Here is an 18887-nt window from a genome sequence, read left to right on the forward strand (position 1 = left end):
AAGTCAACTGGTATTTCAGTTATTTCCAGTTTTTGAGAATCACTTCCTTTCAGCACTTTCACCTCAACCACACTTTCATGCAAAACTAGCACTCGCACTTTGACTGAAAAGCTGCCACTTAGGCCCCTCTCGGTGCTGCCACTTCAGCCTCCCCAGTGCCTCAACTTCATTTCCCTCAGTACCTTCCCCATCAACTCTTACTGCCGTCTGAAGACATTTCAAGAGCTCCACAGACATTTTTTTGGCCAACTTTGCACTGATTTCAGCACGCGCCAGCAGGAGTCTCTCGTTCCCATAGTAACAAGCCTTCATTCAGAGTAGTATGTAGACAGAGTTAGCAACACAGCCTCCGCCGACAACTTTCACACGTCCAACATTGAGCTCTTCGGCGGTGTTTTCGCGACCGGTAGTGTTTCCTGAGACAATTAGAAAGCCGCTAAGAGTTGCAGTCGAATAGTTAGTTTTAAAAAGGCGAGAGAAGCAGCGTAGAGCTCGTCGTGTAGCCTAGCTAAACTCTCTGTGTCAGAAACTCTGCTGTGCTCCAGTGTCCGGAAGTTCTGAGGGAAAAAAGCAAGAGAAAGGCATGAAAAAGGGGGAGCTGGGAGAAACTTCTGAAGAAACTTTCTCCGAGGACGTTGAAACGCTATTTTCTCACTTGAATTTCACTGTTTTGGAGCGATAAAGACTCTTACTTTAGTTTTCTAACAATCGACTGTGTGCATTCATTTATCGATGGGTCTGCCGACGCTGGAATTTAGTGATTCTTTCCTGGACAGTCCGGAGTTCAGAGAGCGACTGCAGTGCCATGAGATAGAGCTGGAGCGCACCAACAGGTTTATAAAAGACCTCATCAAAGATGGAAACATGCTCGTATCTGCACTCAGAAGTAAGTACACGCTGATCAATAACTTGTTTTGACTGTGAAAGTGCGTGTTTCATTAAGCTACTCAGCTGGTTGCACGGTCTGCTGCCTGATAAAAGAGGGCAGCCAAAGGCCATCAGTTAAGAAAGAGCCAGTGTTTTATCAGAATCAGAAATACTTTAATAATTTGTTAAGCCTACATTAATAGCTTATTACATTGGATTGTGTTTGGATGATATGAGCAGCACAGTTAGGTAGGTAGATACAGTGTTGTGTAAAGGCTATTGTGTATAATACAAATATAGATATTTCACCCATCTTCATAGGTTAGACCTTACATGTCTTTGTCTGGTTTTGCATTCTTTTTTGCAGTTTTTCAACTGCATTGTATCCAACAGGGCTGCAAGTAACAGTGATTTTCATTACGAATTAATCCGTAAGTTATTTTTCTGTAGGCTTTATGTCAAAAACAATTCACCAAGGTCACTCAGATTGCTTATTTTGTCTGACTGATACCCCAAAACCCAAATATACTCCATTCACAATTATGTAACATGGACAGAAGTGACATGTGATCATTTTAGCCCGATTGTCCTCTGACATGATAAGCTCCATAGAGAGGTTAGGCTTTATCGCCTGATATTGAGTGCCTGTCCAGACTATCTTTCTACACCTAACTGCCTAACTTTTACATGTAGGCACCCAAGCACATAATTTAGGTGCACCCATTTATGCATTTTAATCTAATTTCTTAACGTATTATGTAAATGATTGTTAACAGCAATACATGTGCAGATACATATTTTTCTCGATTTGAATCACAGCACACGCAAGAAGAAACAGTAGCCTAATTGTTTAAAGAAGTGCTGATATTCAAAGTGCTTGGCAAACTGAAATAAAAAGCTAAATCAAACTCAAATGTTGTTGGGATTTTATAAAAACCCTTAAAAGATGTAAACATTTACAAAATAATCTAAAGGAAATATGTTTATAGGCTAATGTTTGTTTAAAGGCAACCGTTTACACACCCAGTCGTTTTTTTTTAAAATAATATACTCAATTTTTTTATTTGACCTGCCGGATATCAGGCCCACCAGTGTGATCAGTGAAAATGTTTCACCGTATTTGACAGATTTTTGGGTGCATGTGTCACCAAAACAGTCACACTGTGTAGCCTTGCCCCACATCCTCCTTTGAACACACTAACCATGAATAGAGTTGAGCTAATAGATGATAAGGAACAGATCTGGACATTAAAGGTTCACAGCATTGTAATGACTATACTACGAATGGAGACTGACATTTGATTTACCCCTATAAAACCAAAAAAAGGGTAAAACAGGCACACAATAAACAAACATTTGGATGACAGGTAATCTTTCATATTTTGTGTGTTAGTTAGAAAGTTGTACGTTTAACATGGTTTGATGGTGGCTGTAATATTCACATTCAATATTCATGTAATATTCACATGTTATCAGCTGATCAAGATTTTCTTAAAGCAGGTACCCCAGCTGGTTTGAGTTTATTTTAATCACTGTAGACACACCTACGCTTAGTGGCTGCCTGTGGTTGACTCACCTGCTGGTTGAGGTCACTGGTATAAATCCTGCTACAGCCTGCCATAAACACATCAGATGCTGAGTATGTTCGACTGTTCTGAGACCACACGACATGATCACTGCATTGTTTACAATACCAGGTTTACAGAACTGCTTACAGGGCACTGGCATGTCAGCCACCAGAACCACCACAATATGATATGACCATCATACAATGCTGTTGCTATTTGTGACATGCTAACATTTATAACCTGTACTAACAGGAAAGTCTCTTTTCAAGAGATATCCTTTTGAAATGCATCACACATCAGTCTTTTTAATGTAGCAAAGAGCATTTTTCAATAAGACTGAATGTCATAAGTAAGAAAAAAATGTTTTGCCAGCATATGACCACAAACTGTGTGCACTGACATCACTAAACAGAAACATACACATTTTTAAAAGTTGAGAATTATGCACTCAATTAGTGATGCACAATATGGATTTTTTTTTCCAGCTGATATAGATAACCAACAATTATCTGCTTCTCCTGGCTGATGCCAATAAGATAACTGATAATTTCATATGTTTATATTTAATAAGAAGTGTATGACCTGTATTTTATTCACACATGATGGTAGGAAATGCTTAGATGTAGTGAGCAAAGATGGATTTTTTTGTGTTAAACCAAACTTTTTTCCTTCTCTCAGAACCTTTGTGGAACATGTATGCCAAATTGCAATCGTGTCTTGGTCTTTATTGAACCTCGCAGTTCCTTTTGCATATCTCCATGCAGTAATGCCATAAACTGCTACTGAAGGACATTTTAATGGTTTTACTCTCCATGTGTAAGGCAGTGGTGAGATTAAAGTAATGCCTTACAATGCCAGTCATGCAGAGCATTGCTATGGGTGTGTGAGTGAGAGAATGCAGTTATGTCGCGCTCGAGTGTTCATGCAACCCTCGAGACTCAAAGGTGGTATTAAACTCTGTTATTGGTGCGTTGTTTGGACATGTAAACACTGTCGTCTGAGGCTAAGGGTGTAAAGTAGAGTTTGTTGCAGGGTGTGGCGGTTTGTTTACATCAGACTTTGACAGCAAAGTTGATGATGGCAGTGGATGATATGCAAGTCTCATGGAAAATACATTATTAGTTTATTACATGAGAGAATAAATTATGCTTGTAGGGGAATGGCTGATTTTATATTGTGTTGGACCGATAACAGGCAGTATGCAAACTCATGCCAAGAGCAATCTTGTGCATCTTGTGAAAAAAATTGAATTCTATTATAAATAAGAGCTGATAATAATGACATTATTAAATGAACTTCTCTCTCTTTCCTCAGGTCTTTCTCTTGCTGTTCAGCGGTTCTCTCAGTCCCTACAGGAGTTCCAGTTTGAATGTATCGGAGACGCAGAGACTGATGATGAAATCAGTATTGGTGAGATGACAGTGTCCCTAATGATTTACAAAACTAAGAGAGTTTAAACTGCAGCATGTGTAAGATATGAGTGTTTCCACATCAGAGGTGTGTGATTTATTTTTACAGCTCAGTCTTTAAAGGAGTTCTCTCAGCTGTTGAGCACCATGGAGGAGGAGAGAAAACGACTGGTAAGAAAATATGTTTTCTGTATGTGTATGTGTGAGATTTCCGCCTTACTGGGGCAGATGGCAAAATGTTGTTAGGAAGTCAATTATTCTGATAACCATATATTCTGATATCCATATATATATGTGATATCTGATATATATATATATATATATATATATTCACACATAGATATACACATTTTAAGGGATGATCAAATGTAAATATCAGACGCTTGTGACAAACATATGTCATGGAGACATATCTTACAGTATTACAATTATTTTATTGTCTTAAATGACATCAGTGCACTGACAGTAAACTTCACTATAATTTAACAAATGGAAATTATCCTACACATCTTTTTCTGCATTCCATTCTTTAACAAACTTTCATATTTCTTATTGGCTCATACTGGGCAGCATAAACACAGATACCACATATCTGTGACAGGCAACATTTTGTCCAATGTGACCTTGAAAAGAAGACATTTTAAGAAGTGAAGCACAGATTAAGAGCTAGTGGTTTACAGTAAATAGGTCAACTACTCTAAGTATTTAGAATTACATTGTAATTCCCACTTAATTACATTTAGGGGTTAACTTATTAAACCTATTTAAAAGACAACAACTTTGAATTCGATATAAAATTTGGCCTTTCACAGATGTAACAGTATCAACGTATGTATTGTCTGATATGCGCATAAATGAAAACTTTATATTTTTTTATAGCACATGACTCAGAAAAAGATGCTTGGGATAATTTATTATCATTCAGTTCTCAGTGAAGTTCATCATTTCAGTGCCCTTGTGTTATTTTGGACAATCCAGTTGAAACTATAAAATATGCTGCCTCCATTATATACTTACCTTTGACACAAGTGTTCGGCCAGACATATCGATACTGACATTTCTTTACTCTCTAAAGTCAATTTTGGCATTGGCCCTAAAGATCCAGTATCAGTTGAGCTGTATTTTGAATAGATATTGAAAAACGTTGTTTTTCTATGTACTGTATACATTTTTAACATATTCAAACTTTTCCTTGTCCTTTGACACCTTCCTTCTCTTTTAATTGACACAAATGAAACAGTTAAGAATCATATATATTTATACTATCACGAACTGGAAACCAAAACAATTCCCCTTGTTCAGGGCATGTTGCTCTGAATTACATTGTTGATCTGATTATGCCATTAGACCAATGGCCACTTCTTAACCAAAGTCGGAACAGTTTCTTTTTGTCTGCTGTCCACCAGTTGTGTTGCAACTCTATTCTCTATTTCTTTGTCAATTCACATGTGCATCAGACTTAGCAGATGTCAACAAGGTTTCAGATCGAAACTTAGACTCTTTGTCTAGGGACTTGATTCATCACTTTGACGTCCTCAAGCTCTTGCCCTAATCTGGTTTTCCCGCAAGCCTGATTCACACAATTGTTGTGAAAACGTAGTCGCAGTGGCAGTAAGTGCTCCATGGCGATTTGGAAAAGTGTCTCTGACTCACAGTCAGACCCTCCATCAACTGGAGGCCTTTGTGTTGGAGTGACTGGAATCTGTGTGTAGGCAAACCTCTGCGCATGTGCAATGTATGTGCAGAGTAAGTTACCTGACACATAGCCCTCTCTGTGCACGCGTGTTTGTGTGTGTGTGTGTGTGTGTGTGCCCTTGTGGCTGTGTGCATGGTCTGGTTACAGAGGAACCATGTGGAACCTATTCTGCCAATTCCCCCGTGAGACTGTGAGCAGAGCCCTGACTGCCTGGGAAAGTCCATAAAAGGGTCCTGTGTGTGTATTTGTCTGCTTTCGTTCTCTTTCTTTTTCCCGTGTGTGTGTGTGTGTGTGTGTGTGTGTGTGTGTGTGTGAGCGGATTTTGTGTGCTTTTCCACTGCAACACTGCTCATAGTTCTGAACCTCTAATAATACCATCATTATTGAGTTGAAGGGCAATTCCAGCAAATGGGAAATACCACCGGTACCTGTTAAACCTGAAAGAACTACTATTGTGATCTGGCAATGCCCTTTAGCCTTTTTGTGTTTTGTTTCATCCTGCACGTTGTTGTATGGTGGAAAAAAGCAGGGTACAAAGAAAGCAGACCTTTTTTTGGGCACTTGCTTGGTAGTGAGCTGAAGTGAGCCCTGATAACCTCCCTGTAGCTCTCTCTACTGCTTGACTCAAGTCTCCGCCACAAGTTTGTCATAATGCTGTACGGTCTGCTGCAAAAACATTCCCACAATTGTACTGTAATAAATTTAGGGTTAGAGGTTTTCTAGCAGCGTGATTTCACAGAGAGCACATTCTACAATAGTCCTGGCTAATGCCTCAGTCTTACTGAAATGCTTTGCATCAGCTCTACCTAGTATGTAGCCTTGAACTCACGGCATAGGAGCTGCAACAATTAGTTAAGTTATTGTTCATAAGTTTAATAGAAAATTAATTGCCAAGTATTTGATAATAAATTAATCGTTTTACAAAATGACAAACTTTTGCCAATTGAAGCTTCTTAGATTTGAGTATTTGCCACTTTTATTTGTAATTAATGGTAGTAAATGAGGAGTCATTTAGAGTTAATTAGTAATGAATTAACCACCAAAATAAGCTTAGGTTGTTAGAAATTTCCATAGCCCAAACAAAGATGTCCACATGGTTGACAAACCTTCTCAACATAAGCATGTCAGCATTTTCAATGTGAGCCTGTTAGCCTTTAGCTCTTAGGTACATGAAAACAAGCTGTGCTGTTCCTCAGTACAGCCTCACAGAGTACCTGTCATGGCTGTAAACTCTTTATCTTTTTTTTTTTTCTTTTTTACTGCAGCTTGAATTGGAACTACGAGCAATTACCATAAAACGATCATCGTGCTCATGTTGGATAAGAGCCATAAATTCATAAACTGACTGACTGTTACCAGTTATTTGCATAACTGGACAGTTCTATAAGGTGTTCAAGCTGGAGCTGTTTTTGGTTAGAAACAGGAAGTGAATAAATCACAAGGTGAGAGATATATTTATTCCTGAGGTCAGCTGTTTCAGTTTGGACCCTGTTCTCTTCCTGCACAAACATTTAAATACTTTGACTGCTCCATTCTAATCAATGAATAATCTTGGCTTCCAGTCAAGCAGAATACTCGATGAGATCATCATCCAAAAGATAGATCAAATCTTAGCCTTACATTTGCTCTCATATCACATGTTTGAGAAGCTTTTTCTAAGCGTCCAATGTCTAATAACATATGCTGCCAAAAGAAGCAATAATATCAATAATTTTCTATCTTTAAGACATAATTGTTAGGAAAATAAAAGACAAGCATCTATTGATTAATCAGATTTGACAAAAAACTGTTTTAACAGGCAGCAGCAGCCCTCATGGAGCAATGACTGAGCTGTTTTTGTTGCCGGTCTTGCCATTTACCGTTATGACGCACTGAGCTGACTGCTGTGTTTTTTCCTCTCTCAGATCCAGAACGCCGATGACGTGTTGATCTCACCGCTTGAGAGGTTTCGAAAGGAGCAGATTGGAGCTGTTAAGGTATATCTGAGTTAAATTTTGAGCACAAACTAGCTCAGCAGTTTACTTTTACTTAACTTTACACATAGAAGAACAACAAGTTATATTCAAAACATCACAGCCTTTGCGCAGGCCAGCAGAGTTTAGTTCATTAAGCTTGATGTTGAAGCTACAGCTTTCGGACACTGTGGGTGGTGAATCAGACAGATTGTCCTGCTCTGCTCTGGTCTCAGTCGGTCCCTTGGTCAGTGGTCAGAGAATTCAATTTGTTCAGATAAACGATGGATCACAGTCCAGTGTCAGTAACAAGGTCATGGGAACGGACGCTGAGAGGGAAGACAGGGAGCGCGTCACAGACAGCGAGATATTTGAACTCAGTGAGGCAGTATAAATACGAAGTGAGTCTGGTGTCTGGTTTCAGCAGCTGTCTCAAGTCTTATAATTCTATCTGCTTTGTCTTAAAATATATTTCCCCCCTCTGGAAATGACTGAAATAACAGCACAGATAGCAGTTCCGTGCAATAGGTGAAAAAAAAAAGAACTGGTCGTCACTCTTGTGACTAACCCTGAAAGTGAAATCACAGCTCACTTCTCGGTGTTGAACGAAGCAACTTCTCAGCCTGTAGAATGTAGCAGGAGTGTGTGAGCAGAACATCCTCACACTGGTGTTGTTGAGCCAGAAAATGTGGCTCGACATGTGGAGTTTGGAGCTGCAGCTGCTTTGGAAAATAGCTGTTGTACAAAATATTTTGGCAGTGTCTCTTCATTTAGATTATTAATGGTCCCACTGCACTTCCTCGTAGCTTTTTCATCCCCCAAGGCTTGTTAACTCATCCCAAAAGCCATCTCAGCTTGTATCACTTGAGATCAGATATAGAGACACTGTGCAGGTATTTATAGAGTTGCAGCAGCTTCAGTGTAGATTTCTGGCATTTCGTTATTCGCAACAGTAGCAGCAGGGCTCTAGAGAGGGAGTCGGTCAGACCATCAATTTGGTCCCCACATGATAAATCATACTTACTTTGGTGAAGGGATGTTAATGATTAATGATTAATCACCATTAAGAATGTAACTGATTAAAAATGTATTCATTGACGACAAACAAATACATCTACAAGAACTTTGAATAAATTAATGAATGAATAAATGCGAATTTATTTGGGACTGTTGAAAACAAAAAAAAACGGGGGGGAAAAGTTAGATTAGTTCCACAAACAAGCATAATCAAATGAAAAGCACGTTACAAAGTATATTCCATTACAAGCACTGACATGGCTGAAAAGGAGTAGGAAGAAATATACACTTATATATATATATATATAATTCTTCACTTTCTCCACAACTCATTAGTTAATCATAATCAATTTACTTCCATTTTTGAACCTGTGTACCTTCGTATGCTCCCATCTAACTATATACAATTTGATATGCTATATGTTAGCAATTAATAAATCACATATAATACATATATTTACATACACACCTATATATGCATATATACATATGTGCTGAACACACATACATATACATACATACACGCATAGCATGGTCTGATTTTACGTCAACATTTTTTTTTTATGGAAAAAAACATCCAACATATTTGATCTATTATTAGTGATTAACTGACTAGCGATTAAAGAGATTGACAAATATTTGCATCCCTTGTTTGGTGATACCTTAGAGTTAGAAGTCCTAACAATTACTGGATGGATATCTGGGATTTTTGCTACGTATATTCAAGGTCAAGTTACTTTGGTTTATGACCAACCTGCAAAACAAATGACATCAGCTTCAGTTGTACTTTGTGTATACTAACAGACAAAACTAAGATGGTAAACATGAGGAATACTTGCTTAATACCAGCTTTTTAGAAAAGCTTTAGTGAACGTTAGCATACATTACTGATAACAATGGAAGTACAGCCTAAAACAGATGCTAGTAAAGGGTAAAATAAAGGCTGGGCTGTTTCATATTAGATTTTTCCAAAAAGACACAAAACAGTTTTACTCTTTTTTTTTATCTATTTTCTCTGTACATATTTATGTTTGTCTTTATTTGATTTGTAAAAATAACTCAGGGACTTCAGACACTTAAGAATTTCCAGTGTTTCCCACACATTGACTAATTTGTAGCATTGCTCAACAGAATAAACACCAACCGCCACATATTGCATTTCGTTTTGTTTTAAACGCTACTTCAAAACGCAGCGTATTCATTTGGCTGCATTTCCTTTCTCCACTCTCCCTCCGTCTCACTGTCACTAAAGCGTGTCACATACACAGCCCCTCCCCTCAGTGCACATTGCGTGGGAAACACTGAATTTCACTATACCTTGTGACAATAAAACTTGGTTTGATTTGTTTGAAATTAAGATATATTCAAGTAGTGTTATGTGATAATCTAGCTTTGTTATGATAGAAAAATGATTTTACACACCTTTATAGGCTGATATAAAAGTTCCGTTTGCTTTTATTAATCACTCATTTCCACATCCCCGTTTTCCTTAGGAGGGAAAGAAGCAGTTTGACAAGGAGACGGAGAGGTACTACTCTGTCCTGGAGAAACACCTCAGCGTCTCGTCCAAAAAGAAGGAATCACAGCTACATGAGGTAGTCCGGTCAATAAAAATGCACACAAGCCTTCCTCCCACATATGATAGGTAACTTAAAGAACTGTATGTGTGTGTTGTTGTTTTTGATGTAGGCTGATTCACAGATGAGTAAGGACAGGCAGGTGTTTTATGATGCATCGCTGCAGTATGTCTTCAAGATCCAAGAAGTGCAGGAGAGAAAGAAGTTTGAATTTGTGGAGCCGGTGAGTTCATACACATACATTATGATCATGTTTATGTGCAACTTTAGCATGATTCAGGTGTGTATTTTGTGGCTGGGACACACCTTTTGAGTTGTCATTAGATTTTTCTGAGCTGCTAAGCTTTTACGGGGAAAACACAGTCACCAGTACACAACGACTAACCACCGGAAAATATGACGGACAAGTCTGTTTTGTAAACAGTGATGTAAACATAGAGTCATAACTCCAGCCAAGCAAGTAATGACCATGTGTGTACATGTAGACATGATCATGGAAAGACAGCTAAGCCCGGTTCTGGAAAAAACACATTACACACACTGTTTGGCTGTTGATAAAAATGTTTTAATGATGGATATCAGTAGAGCCCACTTCCTGTTGCTGTAGCAGCGCTTCCTGCATGGATATCTCTTCCGCCTGACAGAGAGGGAAACCCTTTGTTGTAAAGTAAACAAGGGCAGCAAAGTTCGGGGATTTTTGTCCTATAGAGGCTATTTTGATTGATTGAGCAGACGACTGATGATCATTCTTTTGTAATCCTCTCATTACACTCACAAGCCCCTGAGCTGACATGTTTCCAACATTTTTCCCCCTCTGCTCTTCAGTTATTAGCCTTCCTGCAGGGGTTGTTTACATTCTACCATGAAGGCTACGAGCTGGCCAGCGAGTTTGAACCCTACAAGCAGCAGCTTCAGTTCAATCTGCAGAATGTAAGTGTTTATATTTACTGGAAAATCTGGACCTGATATCACTTATGAATAGTTTGTTCTACTGCTCTACTTGCCTATTAAGCCATGAAGAAAATAATTTCAAAGTCAGTGTCAGCTGGAAACCTCACTCACCTGACACTCCTGGCATGTTGAAACACACAATGTGAGCTGCCTCCGGCCGCAGTTTGAAGAAGTCCTCGTCTAGTACAGAAGTCAGTGTATGTTACTTAAAGGAGTCAGCACCCGGAAATCGCAATTTCTCTCGTTAAATCAAGCATATTGGTGTTGGACCTCTGTTGAAACTTGCCTGAAAAGCTGGAGTTTGAAAGTGGCTTATTTTTTTCGCTTTGGCTCTTTTTCCGAACAGGAATAGCGCACAGTAGTGCGCGTTCCTAAAGCACGAGATTTTGACTCTGCTCCTGTGGTGACGTTACCACAGGAGGCTACTTGCATAAACATCAGCTCACAGCCGTCCTCAGCCAGACTTTCTGAGTGAGCACGCCGAATCTGCTTATTTCTCTGTCATTTTCACGCCATACATCGTGACCGCCAGCATTAAAACTCAGGTCTTACATGTAAAACACGAGTGTGAAAAGTAAGAAGGAAAAAAAAAGAATTTACCATTCGGAGACATCCTGCTGTAAACGTGTCTCTTCCACCGTCTCTGCCTCTTCACTCTACCGTTCGGTTTCCGACTCCGGCTCGTACATAAATGCCTGAATTCCGTAAGGTTCGTCATTTAGTGTGTGCGCCATGACAGGGGGCTGTTTATGTTTTGGAGTCTGTGTGTGCATTCAGGCTCGCCCCCCATTCCGGCTCTGTCCTTCCTGCGGCCAATCAACGCGCGCCTCATTACATATTAATACAATGCACATCCAGACCGGTCAAAACCTCGCGCATAATCTCGCATGAGAAAGTCGCGGTATGAAAAAGTGTCAGAACAAGCTCTATGTTTGATTTTTTTTAATTTATTTTTTTTCTAATAAGTTTTAAGAATTGATCCAAAGCGATCCAAGAGGGACTGGATATGTAAAAAACCAGGTGATGACTCCTTTAAACAAAAAGAGGGCTCTGATAAGCTTTATTGCAAAAACTACCTGCATTTTGTATTTTATTTGGTAGCTATAGTTAGTTACTTTTCAAACACATCGTATGTTTCATATAAATAATAGTAGTTCCTAACACTTGTGTACGTTGATAAGGCTCGCAACAACTTTGAAAGTACGCGTGCTGAGGTTGAGAGGCTGATGAAGAGGATCCGCTCTGCAGAGGAAGACTTCAAAGCCCCCAGTTGCTTTACAATGGAGGGATATCTGTACATACAGGAGAAACGTGAGACGCACAAAGAAACACTCTCTCTCACATATACTGTGAGAAAAATCAAAATGCCAGATTTACACTGGCAGAAATAAGAAATGAAAATGCCTGTCATGTATTACAGGTCCACTGGGCAGTGTGTGGACAAGATACTACTGTACTTATCAAAAAAGCTCCAAGATGTTCACCATGAGCAACACAGAGTCCAGACCAGCCAGCAGACAGGTGAGCTGGTAGCACAGATGAGCAACCACAAAGATTTTTGACGCGTTTCATCAGTGCTAACCATTTTCATATTCAGGCCAGACATTTGTTTCTGTTTTAGTATTAAGCAGAAATATTATTATCACACAGTTGATTAGGTTTAAGCAGGGGCTTTATTTTGTTGATGGTTTTGATGCTAATTGAAAAGTAAGAGGTGTTTCCTTGAGGGGCCAAAACTAAATATTTTGAGCAGCACTTCTCCCTTGCTACAATAACAGAAGCTCAGATTTTGTGAAAATACTCGCCAAAACCCTAAATGTTGAGTGCATATTGCAAACACATCTCTGTGTTGCCAGAACGGCGTGGTGAATGGCACTCCTGAGATGTTCAGGCTGCGCTCATGTGTCAGAAGGAAGAGGGATTCAATCGACAAACGCTTCTGCTTCGACATCGAGGTGGTGGAGAGGTGAGGGACATCTTAATTACCAAACGTGAGATATGGCTCATTTTGGATTGTACTCGGGTAAAATGATCTCTCTTTCTCTGCAGACATGGCGTCATCACCCTGCAGGCGCTCTCTGAGGCCAACAGGCGGCTGTGGATGGAGGCAATGGATGGAAAAGAACCTGTATGAATATATCCTCCGTTAAATAAAAACTACCACAGAGTAGCAAGGCTAGCCTGTACATATTGTTGTCCTACAGTATATTAGATGTTATTATTATCAGAAATCATACTAAAACTACATTTTTCTTTCTTTATTCAGATTTACACTCTGCCTTCTTTGCTCAGTAAAAAGGAGGAGAGTAAGTATAATGATTAATGCTAATTGATCATTATGTCTTGCTATGTAGAAGGAATTTAATTAAAAGTGTGGCTTTTTGTTTAACAGCATTTCTCAACGAAGCTGGCCTCAACTTTGTTAAGAAGTGTATCGAGCTGGTTGAAACAAGAGGTATTACTCCTCCTTGAATTGCTCATCTGGGAAAAATGATTCTTATATATATTTAATTGTTGATTTGTAACATTTGGTAAAACATGTCTGCATGTTTGTGTAGGCCTCACTACGCTGGGACTGTACAGAACTGGAGGAGTCAACTCCAAAGTGCAGCGGTTGATGACGAGTGTGTTTGGTAAGAAACGCCCTGCTTTCCTCTGTGCGGCGTTATTTTTCCGCATCAGGAAGTTTTATTCCAGCTCACTGACTATGGTGCATTTATAAATCCATCAGTGCGGTTAAATCATTTGTTATCTATTTTACTGTAGCATCCACAGCTCCGGCTGACATGCAGCTGGACGCAGACATCTGGGACAACAAGACAATCACCAGTGGCTTAAAGAACTATTTCAGGTAACAAACAGTACAAAGTGTTCCTTTTGAATAACACTTTTCACGAGTTATGAACTAATGATTTGTAATGTGCATACAGGTGTCTGGCAGAACCACTACTGACCTACAGACTACATAAAGAATTCATCAGGGCTGCAAGTAAGATATAGTCACAATCTGTGGTTATTTCGACACTGTTTGGACTGAATTAATTTTATGCCTCATGTCGTACAAACAGAGGCACATTCTCTCACCACTGAATCCCTGCCTCTGTACTCTTTCCTTATTCCACAGAGTATGATGACCAGACGTATAGAGTGAGAGCTATCCACGCTCTTGTACACAAACTACCAGAAAAGAACAGATCAATGCTAGACCTCTTAACCAACCACCTTCACAAGTATGCACACTTTAGCACACACAGTGGTTTTATTGTGCCTTGAGGATTTCTGTTTTGCTTTGAGAATTCTCCAACCAGGGACATTTTTCTAGATTTGTGCGAGTACTGTTTTTGCAGAGGGGTATCTGCAGTGAGATCTTCTTGTTTACAACTTTATGACAGGAACTTCAGCCTCACAACATAAAACCTTTGCTGGCTTCTTTATAGAGGTCTGGCAGCCGATTTGTCTGACAGGAAGTCAAATTAAAAAAAAATAAATAAATAAATGAAAATTGTAGACTAAAACATGCTATGAAGCGATGTAGATTAAAATCTATACACTGGATGATTGCAAAGCTGAAAACTGAATACTACAAATTGACAACTATTTTCACCCTTGCCTCTTATTTCTCTGTTAGATTATATTAAAAATGCATCTCTAATTGTGTGTGTGTGTGTGTGTGTGTGTGTGTGTGTGTGTGTGTGTGTGTGTGTGTGTGTGTGTGTGTGTGTGTGTGTGCGTGCAGGGTGTCCTCTCACAGTGACCAGAACCTGATGACCGTGTCCAACCTCGGAATGATCTTTGGCCCCACGCTGATGAGGTCACAGGAAGAGACGGTGGCTGCCATGATGAACATCAAGTTTCAGAACATTGTGGTGGAGATCATCATTGAAAACCACCACAAGGTGTGTTTACTAGTACACACACACACACACACACACACATACATCCACATAAACACACGCCTAACAGATGTGTACATTGTTTGTCCCTGGCAGATTTTCGGTGAAGCCCCTGACCTGTCCGTGCCGCTACCTCAGGCTCCGTCCACGCGGTCGACTCCTCGGAGGAGCAAGGCCATTTGTCTTTCGTCTGGAAAGAGGAAAGCCCGTCTCTACCCTCCTGCTCTCTGCCTGGCAGACAACGACAGTGAGTCTTTCTGCAGTTTGCCGCTCCGTGAATATGGTTTTACTCAACAACAGTTATTTGACAGCTATAGTTAGTTTCATTTAGTTATTGAAACCCAAAGATAATAAAAGATAATATTATAATAATACAGATTACACATATAATGCAATATAGTCTCACGACACCTCAGATTTATCTTGAGACCCTTTGGATGGCCGCCCACCACGGTAGGGAATAACTAGGCTGTTAAACCTTCGATGCTGTCATTGTCATTCAGTCTCTTTATCATCTGACTTGCTTCCATTTCTCCTTCCAGGTGACACATTCAGTAGCAGCCCTGGCACTACTCCAATGGGCAGCCAGGAGTCTTTGTCCTCACACTCGTCCGAAAAGAACGGATTGTCTCTGACCTCTCCTCCGTCCTCTCCTGCCAAGGAGCCCAGCTCGTCTTCGACTGCACAGGTGTCTCCTCCTGAAGCTCCCTCCTGCTCCCCGTCCCACAACTCCTCAAACGGGAATAATCAAAGCCACCGGACAGACACCGCTGCCTCTCCTAACCTCACTCCTTCCTCTTCCTGGACTTCCTCCCAGCTCACTCCGGCCCAGCAGCCTTCCTCTGTGTCCTCCTCCACGTCCTCTTTACTCTCTTCAGAGAGGACTCTGTCTGCTAAAGGAAACTCCACCGCCTCCCTGTCATCTGTAAAAGAGTCAAGATCTCCCTCCATAGCCTCCTCATCCATCCTCTCTTCAGTGGAGCGCGCCTGCTCGCTCAGGGAGACTCGACCTGTTCAGAGAGTGTCGTCTGTCTCCTCTCTGAAGAGCACTCAGTCAGTGGATCAAAAAACCGCATCGTCCACTGTCACAGACACCAGAGTGATGGACTCTACCTCTCCTCAGCAACACAGAAAAACTTACAGGACTGCCTCCTCCTCCTCTTCCTCCTCCTCTTCATTGTTTCCCTACCATCTTTCTGAATCTTCCTCACTCACCTCCCTACACATCTCCGAGGGTGCGTACATTTCTATAGGGTAATTATCTGTCACTTGGCTTTTTCATGTCCAGTTCTGATTTCTTGTGTTCTATCACAGATTACAAAAGCTGTCATGGATCGGTACAGAGTCTCATGTCGCTGGACCCACATGAAGCAACCCACGTGCGGAAACACGTCCGCTGTGGCTCTGATCTGACCACCAGACACTCTGCAGCCACCGCATCCAGCAACGGTTACCAGAAGCCTGGATCAGTGTGAGTGTCTGTGAAGTCTCTGTGCATAGTTTAGTCCAGGAGTTTGTGCATAGTTTAGTCCAAACAACGAGCACATGGCGGACTAAAGAAAGTGCCCTTCGCTCGGGTTTTCTCTTGGCCTCATCGAGACATGAATGAAATAATTCAACTTTGAATACCACTTGTTCAGAAATGCATTAAAAGTAAATTTTGTGTCTGCGTGTTACAGATTACCAGTCCGACTACCACATCGTGAGAGCTCAGTATTCTCCTCAGCATTAGACATCTGCTCTTCAGGAAAGTAAGTTCAGTTTGAGGTTTACTGTGACACAATCCTCCTTCATTAACCTCATAAGTCATTTTACTGATGGTTTCTCTTCTTTCTCTCAGGGACGCAAAAGCTCTTTACTCCTGTGAGGCAGAGCACAGCCATGAGCTCAGTTTTCCACAGGGTGCACTGTTCTCAAATGGTAAGAAAACTATTCACAGTGCAATTTTTCATTTCCCTACTTAACGCCTCTTAATGACACATGATCTGTATCTGGACACATTATGTGGACAGTGACATCTGATCCATGGGTCTTTGCATTTACACCTGCTATTGAGGTGTTTTCTCATTATTTTGATTGTTCCAGCATTGTGATTGTGTCTCGATGTACAAATTAGTTAGGCAGGGTTAGCTTACTTGTCTATAATGTTGCTGCTGTATGGACAAAAGTTACTGTTTTCTGAGCCTGGATCTAGTTAGCAGGAAGCAGTTGCATTAGGTCACCTTTCACTTTCAGCCAGTGGGATTGTAACCACACCTTACTGAGATCCAAGGTAGGTCAATTTTATTTTTATAGCACTGAATGAAAAATCACAGTTTGCCTCAAAAATCCTCAGGCCTCAGACACTCAATAGTGATCGGATCACATTGCTAGACCAACCCCCTCTAAATGTAGTCTGGCTACTTCGATCACACCCAGATCACAATGCGTCCTGCAGGCATTTACACAGTACTAACGTATGTTTTTTCGTTATGCACATAATTGATCCAGATTGCATTTTTTGTCAGGTGTAAATGGCGTTCTAGGTGCCACATTAAGTTTGTTCTGATTTATTTTGAATATAACTTGATGGATCATTCTCAATGTAATCTATACGTTTTGGTTATAAAATCTCATCCAAATTGTCACTGAACTGTTGTCTGATCAACTTAATTTGAACTAAAAGGCAGCAAACCATCTCTTTTAGTGCTACATTTCATATAATCTATATTGATTCCATCATAATTATTTATTTTAATCTCACTTATTTCTTAACTTTCAGTGTTCTCTGTCTCTCCTGCGTTTTTTTGTTGTTGTTGTTTTTTTTTTACCCCTTTCAAGTCAATAAATTGAAATCACAATTTCCTGTGATTCATTGTTAAATCATTTTTTATGTTTTGGAAGCCGTATTACCTCGTCTGAACCAGGAATGGTTATAAAGTTCTGTGTGCCAGAATGATGCTTGGTTGCTCATTTTTATAAAGAAAATATTAATAATGGCAGGACAGTTGCAGTTATCATATATTTTGATTATTCAGGGATGTGCAGTCCATTGTTAAGCTGTTGATCGTTACATAACCAGCAGGAAATTCTCTGAAATCAGCTGTAAGTCATTGTATAGGATGAAACTTTATATATGACGGCTGACTGAGTTGTCTGTGTCTGCAGTGTACCCGTCTGTGGAACCAGGTTGGCTTCAGGCGACGTACAACGGCAAAACGGGCCTCATACCCGAAAACTACATCACATACCTGTGACAGAGCCGATGATGTCATCACCGCGTCACAGAGCAACACAAAGATGTAATGTAGACTTTAGAGATCTACAGTGCAGTAAAACAGTAATATTCTGCTGCTGATCAGATATAATATATTGATCATGTAACTGTGACTGTTATCACTGACGCACTGGGGCTGGATATGAACGATGTGTGTACTGTGTGTATATCAGACTACTGTATGTGAACCGTGTTATTAACCAGCTTAAAACCAGTAGATGATAAAGACTGTCCTTTTCATTTAATCCAAGTTGTCAGCTCCTCGTACGTGTTTGCGTTCGCTGCAATCATGAGAACGCTGTTAGGTGAAATGTGTCTGTAAGGCAAACAGTATTTTTTCTGTCAATGTTGGTAATTTATGTGTTTAGAACTGATCATATTAATGTTGTAGATACTTGGAGCAGCATAAGACTGAATCCACCTTTCTTCTGTCATCTGTCAGTTTTCATGCTGTGTAAATAAATACTGTCCTTATATAACAGCAGTTTGTGTACGAAGATTCAGTATGTTTATTATGATCTGGTGTGTCAATTTTGCTTTTTTTCAAGATATGCCCGTTACACCGAACATCACTGAGCAAAACAATCTCACTGATTTGTTTAATCATTTGTTATATTCAAAATATAAGCACCCCTGCCAGTCCTTTCTTGTAACATGACTCCAAGCTCCAAGCAGCTGCAGTTAGTAGTAGTTAGTGGTTA

The 18887-nt window shown here is 40.1% G+C and overlaps 1 protein-coding gene across 1 annotated transcript; it reads left to right on the top strand.

Moving 5' to 3' along the window:
• Window positions 1-292: 292 nt before the first annotated feature.
• Window positions 293-18670, top strand: arhgap42a (Rho GTPase activating protein 42a). The gene is made up of 24 exons (XM_030438474.1): window positions 293-886; window positions 3750-3845; window positions 3954-4015; window positions 7445-7516; window positions 10003-10104; window positions 10199-10309; window positions 10912-11016; window positions 12219-12348; window positions 12458-12558; window positions 12894-13003; window positions 13087-13165; window positions 13304-13343; window positions 13430-13492; window positions 13596-13670; window positions 13804-13888; window positions 13968-14026; window positions 14162-14267; window positions 14774-14933; window positions 15027-15177; window positions 15473-16165; window positions 16245-16401; window positions 16610-16681; window positions 16771-16850; window positions 18078-18670. The coding sequence occupies exons 1-24, from the start codon at window positions 733-735 to the stop codon at window positions 18164-18166; spliced, it is 2952 nt and encodes a 983-aa protein (XP_030294334.1). The 5' UTR covers window positions 293-732; the 3' UTR covers window positions 18167-18670.
• The last annotated feature ends 217 nt before the right edge of the window (window positions 18671-18887 follow it).

This window comes from Sparus aurata, chromosome 13 (assembly GCF_900880675.1).
Source record: "Sparus aurata chromosome 13, fSpaAur1.1, whole genome shotgun sequence".
In the NCBI taxonomy this organism is placed as follows: Eukaryota; Metazoa; Chordata; class Actinopteri; order Spariformes; family Sparidae; genus Sparus; species Sparus aurata.